The 10,315-nt window shown below is 37.7% G+C and overlaps 1 protein-coding gene across 2 annotated transcripts; it reads left to right on the top strand.

Moving 5' to 3' along the window:
• Window positions 1–5,590: 5,590 nt before the first annotated feature.
• Window positions 5,591–7,340, top strand: LOC6620415 (TBC1 domain family member 20). Of its 2 annotated transcripts, none has more exons than XM_032715490.1 (4): window positions 5,591–5,916; window positions 5,975–6,756; window positions 6,811–6,920; window positions 6,977–7,340. In XM_032715490.1, the coding sequence occupies exons 1-4, from the start codon at window positions 5,877–5,879 to the stop codon at window positions 7,173–7,175; spliced, it is 1,131 nt and encodes a 376-aa protein (XP_032571381.1). In that variant the 5' UTR covers window positions 5,591–5,876; the 3' UTR covers window positions 7,176–7,340. The 2 variants fall into 2 exon arrangements, with proteins under 2 accessions (XP_032571381.1, XP_002044623.1); XM_002044587.2 differs by having other exon boundaries at window positions 5,592–5,916; window positions 5,975–6,759.
• Window positions 7,341–10,315: the final 2,975 nt, after the last annotated feature.

Below are 10,315 nucleotides of genomic sequence, written 5' to 3' on the forward strand. Positions count from 1 at the left end.
TGAAATTTTGATCGTTCGATTGTGGGTATGGGCGTTTTAAAATGGTTCGGCATATGCTGGCAAAATTACCCAACGGAGAGCACCGATTACACTTAATTTGCCAGGCAGGGCACGTGGGACTATCTTCTTTATGGCATAACCGCCCGCACCTTCCACACTCGCTATTATGTAGTTTCCGTGGATTCCAATTAGAAATTTTTTTGACGGTTTCCTATAAATGTTTCGGCAACATTAGATGTGACTGTTTAATTATTTCTTCATCTAGTTGACACGCGATTATAAATTCGCTTAATGTTTGTTCTTTCTCTAACAGTCCGAGTTAACCCAAGTATCAATAAGTTTGTCCTTTAGACATATTTCTTCTATCTCGGCTTTCGTGGAACCAAATTGGCATTTTTTTTAGTTGTTGACCACTGTCAGATAGATCCTCTTTTTTTTAAGATTTGGCATTCTGTCGCGCTGAGACCACTGTCAGAATATTTTTTTTTAAATATATATGTATGTATACTTCTGTATGTATGTGCATATGTACTACTCCGCAACCGATTCCGTTGCTTTGCATACCCATGCATGCATGTGTGTTTTTTTTTCTTTTTTTGCGTGACACTATCCCAACAACTGAAAACAACGCAAAAGAGACAGCAAAAAAACGGCGCTTTGCTGAATTATCTTTCATTAAGTGCCTGCACAAGAATATTTCCACTCGACTATTTAATTAGTTATTTTTATTTCCTGTTTTAGTTTAATGATGGTTTTACCTCGTCGCTAATGTTAAAGCCCGTTATCTTAATAAACAACACACGATTCGGACTTTTTTTTTATTAATTTATTTATTAAGGCATACGGGGAAATCTTTGAGCCCCTTTGTGTCCTTCTTTTCTATTAATTCAGCCCATTTGGTCTCGCCGGCTAACTATAGTTAGCTTTTTCAAGTTTACAGTAATTTTACTACAATTACATAAAAATGACATATAACAAATAGGATTTAAGATAAGCGTCAGCTTCTGCTGACCATTGTCAAAGGAGATCGGGTAATGAGATCTCTCGGTTGCCTTCTATTAATCCTCCTTGGTCTGTTTAGAGCGCTGGCCAGCCAATTTCTGTGGCGCTCCAGCCTGTCATGGTATCTGCTCGAGTGCTGGTTTATTACGTCAAATACCGTTGCGAGTTTCAGGTCTCTGTGCAGGGTGTTGTTTCGAACAAACCACTCGCAGCCGGTGATAAGTCTTGCTACCTTATTTTGAATAGCCTGGATTCTTTTGATTTGGCTGTCGCATGCCAAGCCCCAGATTTGGCACCCATACTTCCAGTTTGGTGCTAAGATCTGTTTGTAAATTTTCAGCTTGTTGGATAGCGACAATTTACTGCGCGAACAAAGTAGCCAGTAGTACTTCGCCACCTTAGCACGTAGGCGCGTTCTGATGTCGGTCACATGCTTGGAAAATGTGAATCTGCGATCCAGAAGCACTCCAAAGTACTTTGCTGCGTTCGGCTGTGGTACGGGGCCTTCCTCGATGTAGACGGTCGGTGGCGTTCTTCGCTTTAAAGTATAGCAGACATTGTTGGATTTACTGCTATTGATGCCAATGCACAGTGGTTTTTTATGTGTTTTTTTTTTGGCAGAAATGATGACCTATCTTCACCAAATTTGGTTTGTGTTACTCTTTACTTCCCCCAAGATGATTTACAAAGTTTCAAGTGATTTGGTCAACTTTCATATAGCTGCCATATAAACGTTCTGGCCGATATGCCATAAAAATATTTACCTTCACAAAGAAAAAAAATGTTGTATCTATATTTAATAAATAAGTATTTAATAAATAAGTAAATATTAAATATGAAATATTATATTTAATAAATAAGTGAATAGTGAAAGTGAAAATAAACATAGGATATCAAGGATATTTGTTCTGATAGGCCAAAAAAATATTTTTACAAAATCTATGATGGGTAAATATCAAAACCGAGTACTTTTGTATTCCGTTTTAAATTGATGTATTGGCTTTTTGTAAATCCGTTTTAAAATAAAAAGGCTAACGCATTGTCGACGGACATTTGTGTGGGCTCAGAAGAGAACAGTTTTCTTTTTATATTAATGATATTATAGCTGTTACCAGGTGCTTTTAATAAAACTGCCATGTTCTTTTCATTTCTTTTTTTAGCCGAAACTAAAGCAGCATGCAAGAATAATGGTACAGAATTATTATTTTCATCCGCAAGGTCTGAAGGTTCTTTTAAGTCGGTCACTAGTCATGGTCTGGTCATATTTAACAACAAGTTTTCCGAAGTCCACCTTTTTTAGTTCTTCCTTCCCCACCTTCTCTGTTGCCTTGAAATTTGTGCCATTATCTGAGAATATTTTCTTCGGTGTTCTTTCGTCGGGACATGAAGTTAGTAAGACACATCGCACAAGAGCTGGTATCCAAGCTGTAGGCTATTTCTATATGCCCAACGATTTAACCCAGTCACGAGTATAGGTCCGAAAATTCTACCCCGGTGTGCGTAAATGGCCTCATACATATGGCGACCCTGCCAGGTGGCAATGATGCCATTTCGGCAGGTGGTTCCGGGACGGCGTAATTGGTTTTAGATCTCTTACAACATTTTCGGACCGCAATACGACACGCAATTGAGGAATAAAACAATGGCTTCGCATTTGATTAATGGTCCCTTTGTGGAGCATGTGATGATTCCACTTTCGTGGAATTCCTTTACTATAAGAAACGTGATGTGATGCCGCTTTGGCAAAACAATTTTTGGTTATTGGAATCTGACCGGCCTTGGTTCCGAAATCGTCGATGTAAACGTTTAGTCCGATTAAACAGCTTGGCATTTGTATGACTCCGTTTGACTGAAGTATTTCGATTTCTGATTTGAAGGTATCTCTTGGAGCTTCCCTGAACTGTATGCCCTTTGTATCTAGCTCGAAGGATGGCTACATATAGGAACGTAGCGGTCGCTCGACGTTTAATTGAATCGCTGGTATGTGAAGCAAGACAAGCATCCTAAGGGTCAAATATTGACAACTAGATTTGCAGAACCTCTCGTTTTGTTGGGTGTGCTGATTCGGAGAGAACGTGTTTTTTTATTCGCTCAGATGTGAAAAAATATTTAAACTTGCCAGTTTTCGGTTATCAAAACATACCGAGAACTTTCTGTATGACTTCGAGCTCCTTGAGTGTTTGCGTATCTGGCGAAGAATCCTGTATTTGTTTCAAGGCTTCGAGTTAGTTAGACGCCCAGTTCCCTATATGAAAGCCAACGTCAGAGTTTATGTCTCGGAGTTTGAAGGTTAAAACGATCGCTTCTACTTTGGTTGCTAGGCTGTCTTTGTAGTCATCGCCGTACTGTGCTTCTGTAATTTCGTCAAATACTCGTGGGCTCTCTAGTTTGTGTTCCTTCGCATTCTCATATCGAACAAAGTGTGCAATACATGGAGAACAGGATATTTCGAAGGTAATTTATTTTATCACAAATATTTTTTTTTTGCTTTTGTTTCCTTATTTAACAAAAAAAAAATAAAAAATATTGGGAAGTACCAAATGCGCTCATTTTTTACAATCATGTTGTCACTGGAAAACTCGACTACATAGCCTTTCTCTAGCAGTTGTTCATTTGTAGCTCAATCTTAGTGTATAAGTCAGTTTCTTAGCTGACTTTTGTGTTTAGGCAGTTTACTCAAAGCGGTGTTACAGCTTTCCGTAACGAAAATAAAACAGAGTCCACGTTATAGATCGTTTTATGGCTTTATTAATTGTTTTAAATGCACTGACAGTGATGGATGGAATATGCGACTTTGGGTCTGATGGAGCCTTGTTGTCCCCAGCCAAGCATGCACTTTGAAGCGATTGGCTCGTACCACTTTCCTTCTTCTATTTTTCGAGCTACGTCTAGCTTCCAGTTATTCGTACCAATCAAGAGCATTGCACTGTGGTTTTTTATGCGTTTTTTTTGGCAGAAATTCGAAATGATGACCTATCTTCACCAAATTTGGTTTGTGTTACTCTTTTCTTCCCCCAAGATGATTCACAAAGTTTCAAGTGATTTGGTCAGCTTTCATATATCTGCCATATAAACGATCTGGCCGATATGCCATAAAACTATTTACCTTACCAAAAAAAAAAAAAATGTTGTATCTATATTTAATTATATTATATTAGCATCATATTTAGCATCAAGAATATCTGAATTAAAATCATTCACATTCATTAAATGCGTTGACTTTGCTCCGCAAATCGGGCAACATTGGCAAGAGTTACATCCTGTTAATATGTTTAAGACTTTACCGTCTATTAGTGTCATTTGACCGACATATTTTACAAATATTTTAATGTTGTTTATTTTATGCAAATATATGTGCAGATTACAAATCTGGGTATCCAAGTTTTCTTTTTCTGCTAATATAAGCTCTCGAGTTTTCTTAATAAATTCAATTTTTAAAGGACAACAAAACCGTGTAGATTGTGGCGATCTGTTGATCCAAATTATTTTTTTTTCATTGTCTACTAATTTTAATGGCACTAGCCTTTTCATAAACTAGTTTTGGACGACCAACTTTGTTTGCAGTTTTCCAATCAGCGATTATACTAATACTAGATGCCAGCTATTTGAAGTGTTTTTTCTTCAACCTGTCCAACGATCTCTTGCAACCTGGCAAATGTTTCCTTATGTAATCAAAGAAGGACTTACGTTTTTTTATTTACCAATGAAATACAACATTCATTTAAATTATTCTGACCAATTTTTTTTAAATATATGCTGTCCAAAAGTCTAGCAGCTCTGCATGCCCAAACAAGTATTCATCTACTAAAACGTAATTTTTTCAAAAAAGAACAAAAAGGAGCATATGAAACTAGTTGTATAATATTATACACATGTTAGTTAATAACTTGCCGTTAAAATTCTTTTGAAGTGGTTTGCCATACAAAAGTTTTATTCCACAAAACACCGCTACATTTGTTAAGTTGACTGTAAAAAAGGCACATAAACAAAACACGATACAACTACACAAAAACATATAACATACACAAAAATGTTAGTGTGCTACAGTTTTCCATGACAACACTTTAAACTTTTTTAATGCTCTGAGGAAATATAAACCACAAATGTTGCAAAATGATTTGCCGCCAATTTTGCCTTACGCATGTTATCGACAATCAGCTGTCTTAGAGAGGTGGGCGATAAGCCCGTGTTTCATAAAAAAGTAAAAATCGACGTTTTTATCTAATTAGACTATCCTAAATATAAAGAAACCATAAATTTTTTTATTCCGTTAAAATTTTTTTTTGACTTTCTGCCAAAAAAAAACACGTAAAAAACCACATAAAAACCATGGCGGAGTGGTGGAAAAATGGAACATGGAAAAGTTTATTATTTTTTTATTTTTTCGTTATTCATAGGTGATTTCTAAAAAAAATTGTATTATTTTATTTATTTTTTATGTTTCTGGGACACTTATTATTCTAACGTACATATAAAAATTTCAAGCTTACTATATGCATAATTCCTATTCCCCTGTTCCTAAATTGTTGTTTATTCTTTGAAGCAGTTTTAATGCAAATACGATTATTACTAGAAATTTAACATTGATGTTTCTCCAAATCTTGTATTTTAGCAACTGTCAGGGTTTTATTGTAGTCGCTTAAGTACATCTTTTAGATATTGGCTATTTTGTGAATAGTCTCATATTCGTGCACTGGGAAGCCTTAAGCAATATCACGGCTTATTTGGATTAAAAATGAAAACATTGAGTGATTATAATAGCAAAAATAAATTGTGCTGACGTGCAGCACACGGCATTTCAGCTCAAGCGTTCCGGCAAGCGCTATTTTGACCGAAGTAATATAATTCTCAATTGTTTTGGTTTAAAGACCAATATGATCAAAAATGAACAACGTCCCCTTAATTTTGAAAAATGTATGAAAGAATAAAAATGGACGTGAATGTTAGAATCTTACTAACATTTTATTTGTAGGTCCGGAATCTGACGATGAGCTCAAAAAACGGTTGGAGATAGAAAAATTAATTCATAAAAACATCGACCAAAATATTAGATTTGATGTAATTGTGAAGTTATCCCTGGCGCCTTACGGATTGGTTAATGACCATTTTAGAAGGATTTTATGGCCTCAGTTGGCAGGAGTCGACGTAAACCATTTAGGACAAGCCCCAACGGTCGATAAGTTGCAGTACCATCCAGAATACAATCAAGTGGTGTTGGATGTTAATCGTTCTTTAAAAAGATTTCCACCAGGAATTCCGTACGAGCAACGAATTGCACTGCAAGACCAACTTACTGTTCTGATTTTGCGAGTAATTCAAAAGTATCCTAACCTGAGGTATTATCAAGGCTACCATGACGTGGCTGTAACATTTTTGTTAGTGGTTGGCGAAGAAATCGCTTTTGCAATAATGGAACAGCTCTCTAAAACACATTTTTCTGAATGTATGCAGGAGACTATGGAGGCCACGCAAAGGCGACTTATGTTTATTTGGCCTATCATTAAGTTTGAAAACCCAGAACTTTATCAGTTCTTGCAAAACTCGACAGTGGGAACTTTGTTTTCTTTACCGTGGTATTTGACCTGGTTCGGACATAGTTTAAGATCTTATAGAACCGTAGTCCGCTTGTATGATTATTTCCTTGCATCGCCTATTTATACATCAATCTTTGTAACAGCAGCGATTTTACTTTATCGATCAGACGAAATTCTAAAGGAGGACTGTGATATGGCATCGGTGCATTGTCTCTTATCAGTGGTATCTTATAGCTTAAAATATATATACATATTCTAAAAACATATTTTGTAGATACCAGAAGATTTACCATTTGAGGACCTTTTAAAAACATCCAGTTCGCTTTTAAATAAGTATAGCCTAACACTTATAGAGAAAGATGTTGAAGAACTTATTTGTCAAGAGTAAGTAAACAATTTCGATAGTACTCTCAAAAATAATTTACTCTTTGTAATAAAAGGAGAAAAAGGAAAACCGATGAACCTTTAATTGTAAAAAGACGTCAACCGGCGACATCGAATAGAATTCCTATCATAACGCAATGGCTTCCAAATATGTTAACAGCAAAGCCGTTGATATGGACAACAGCAATTTCTATTGTAGTGGGTGTATGTGCCTATTATTACAATAATCAGTATTTTGCGTCAGGTATAAGCTGAGTATAAAAGTAACTGAGTATATTGACATTTAAATTGGTTCCTTATACCGCGGTATAAACACATTCTTCCGAAATCCTGTGTTTTTGAGAAGACCTCATTTTAATATATTGTACAATTCTACTGTCACCTAATATTGAAAATTAAATATATATAACTTTATATTTACTTAGTATTTTTTCAAATCTAGCGAGAAAAACAAGAGAAAATACTATAATCGAGTTCCCCGACTATCAGACACCCGTTACTGAGTTAGTGTGAATGCGAAATATCATTTTTCTGGCAAATCGATAGATATGGGTGAATATACTGTGAAAAAAATATAAAAATTGTTTAAAAGTGCGGACGTGACCGTTTTTGTGCCTTTTGTAGGTAAAAGGATGATCACAGTGTTTTAACCAACATATAAAAATCTAAACCACTTTCAAAAGTGTGGGCGGGGCAGTTTTTCCTAAGAAAATTTTTAAAACATTGCATCGACTTTTATTCAATCTTGGTAAGCTTCACTCGTAACTCTCATAACGCGATGTTTGGCGATGTATTCGGTTGCTCTCAAAAATTGCAGTCTGCATATACATCCAAAATTCAAACGAACGCAGAAACAAACGTTTTGAAACATAAACCTATCCGCTTGAAATAATTTAGAGAGACTAAAGACAACGCTCCCAAATTGTCCAAGACTCAAAAATAAAGTTCTACCGAAGTGCAATGCGTGCATACTGTAGTGCACTTCGGCCTGCAGTAAAAGCCGCTGAGTATGCTTGGCACATGTATAATATGTTCTTTTTCGTGTCTGAGTCCTTTTGAATTTTGGAAAATCTTGTAGCTTAAACCAATTAAAGATTTTGTCAACAATTTAAATACCAAATTGGCAAGTAAACTTTAGTTTTTGTTTTCTTTGATGTATTAAGCCAAGTTCTAGTTTTAAAGAAGCTTTTGATAAATTTGATAACTTTTTTATTATTGACGTTATTTTTAAATATTTTAACTAACTAATTTTATTGGTCTGCTTGTCACGAGATATGTACTTGCGGCTAGCTCAAAAGATTTTCATGTTCGTCCCACCACATTTATATTTAACATGATTTTCAGGCAACCAATAGCAACTTGACTTTCCCTTTTTTTGGGTCTCCTCCGCCCGGGGAGGACTCAGGTACTGCCACTGTCACGCGTAATTGGTTACGAGAAGGAAGCTATCGGGCTTAGGGAAGACCAGGGTGAACAGGTGCTGAGCTCTTAATGCGAACGCCATGCTAGCCGAAACATTATGTCCCTTGCTCGGTCCCGCCAGACGCTCCGTGCAATCGGTTTACGACGCAGCCCCTTTAGCTAGACGCCTACTAAAAGGCGAACGTTGCTCAAGCTGATGCGGACGTAACTGGATGGGTTTGATTAACTGCCTCGTTTCCACTGCGCTGCTGGGTGCTAGTCACTTGGTCTAGAAACTGCTGTCCGCCTTCCGAAACGACAACTTGTAAACCCCACGTCTGCTCTGACCGGTCGCGCTGGTACCACGCCTGCACGGTTCCTACAAACGGTCCGGGCACACACCTGGTTTACGTTACGCAAACTCCGCCGCATTCGCCCGGGGGTTCACCACAACCCCGCCATGCACGCGGGTCCTTCCTAGGATAAGATTGGACCCGCCTGTTTAATCAGTATCGGGACTCGCCGGGCCAGGGTCTGGTTTTAATTCGAGGTGTTGCGAGGCGTTTCAACGTAGGCTTGCTATTTCTTAAAGGAGCTCAGCTCCCCTTTCTCAATTAGGTGACCTGCTTCGTCCCGAACTTCTCGGTTATAGCTCTCTGCTGTTTACGATGCTTCGCGTTGTTCAGTCGACTGTGCCCCGGTTTCAGGGCTTGGCCTGCTTAAATAGGCCTCCTTTAACCGTTATTCCTTGATGTCTATACATCCAAAGTCCATTGTTATACCGTTAGCCTGGTCCAAAGTCCCGTTTGATACCGCTGCTTTCTTTAAATCGGCACGCCGACACTTTGTTCTACTGTTGCTGATCTAAGGCGTGCCGTGTCGCGCACCGCACACTGCAAGCTCTCTTTTTCCACGCTCCAGATCTCGTTTCATCAAACTCTCTTTCTACAGGCTCTGTCTCTAAACTTTCCGTTTCGTACTCCCGTTGATCCGCTCTAATTTCTTGCGTAACTCTTCACAAGTGTAAGGCCCGCAATAGGGATCCTTTTGAACTGTGTAAGTATGTATAGGTATGTATGTGCTTTTATTTGCTTTGCAACATACATACATTGGGAGCAAATCAAAGACATCTTTACTGCTGCTTTCTTGCTTAGCCTAGAAGGGCTTATACACAAAAAGGAGGCCACGAGAAATTTGGTCTGACTAACTTTGTTGTCGCAGTGAAGACAGCAAAGCATGACTTTTACCGTGGTGTGAGCTCTTTATTTTATCTATCTTTGTTTATTGTCATTGCTTTTGCTGCTGAGTGTGTTGTTGAACAACAATTGGTGTCTGCAATTTTAAGACTTTATTAAAGGCAGTAAACATTGTAAGTACATGCAGAGTTATACATGTTCGCGTATATAGCCAAAGAACGAAAGATGCCAGTAATTCATCTTCCCGCTTGAATATAATTTCGGTCATAATAATACGATCATCTTACCAAAGTATCATAAAGCAGCTGGATCGACGAAGCAAGTAGCCGCTATCAATTTCAAAATTTGTTAGTTGTAAAAATGACAACTTTGGAGACATTGTTTAACTTTACGGCTCCTCAGCTGTGGAGCGATATTTTCGTTATATAGGCAGAGAAGGTGCGAGACCATTTAAGCTCGCACCCGCTCTCTCTGTTTCCCTTGTACTCTCGCGCATGCACCTTTGGCTAAGCGTTTTGCTGCTCGCTCTCTGCAATTAAGTCGCTCATTAACATTCCTTTCGCAACCTATGTAAGCGCGCATCGATGGCTCTCTATAGTTCTAATTTAAAAAAGTAATTTTAGTTAGTATCTAAATAAAAAAAAAAAAATACATTAAAAATACATGCTTTTCTGCTGTCGTGAGAAACGAACCCACATTCGTATTTTCGTGCCTTTTTATGATCGATCAACTATGTTCCATTTCGCGGTGGTCAAGACCAACCGCGCCTCTCGAAGAAATTGAGATTGCGGGTGAATT

Source organism: Drosophila sechellia, chromosome 2R, assembly GCF_004382195.2.
Source record: "Drosophila sechellia strain sech25 chromosome 2R, ASM438219v1, whole genome shotgun sequence".
In the NCBI taxonomy this organism is placed as follows: domain Eukaryota; kingdom Metazoa; phylum Arthropoda; class Insecta; order Diptera; family Drosophilidae; genus Drosophila; species Drosophila sechellia.

Coding starts and splice junctions, on each gene's coding strand:
- LOC6620415 (XM_002044587.2), top strand. CDS start 5,877: ATGATCAAAAATGAACAACGTCCCCTTAATTTTGAAAAAT. Junction 5,917..5,974: donor TCCCCTTAATTTTGAAAAAT/GTATGAAAGAAT, acceptor TTTTATTTGTAG/GTCCGGAATCTGACGATGAG. Junction 6,921..6,976: donor GAAGAACTTATTTGTCAAGA/GTAAGTAAACAA, acceptor TTGTAATAAAAG/GAGAAAAAGGAAAACCGATG.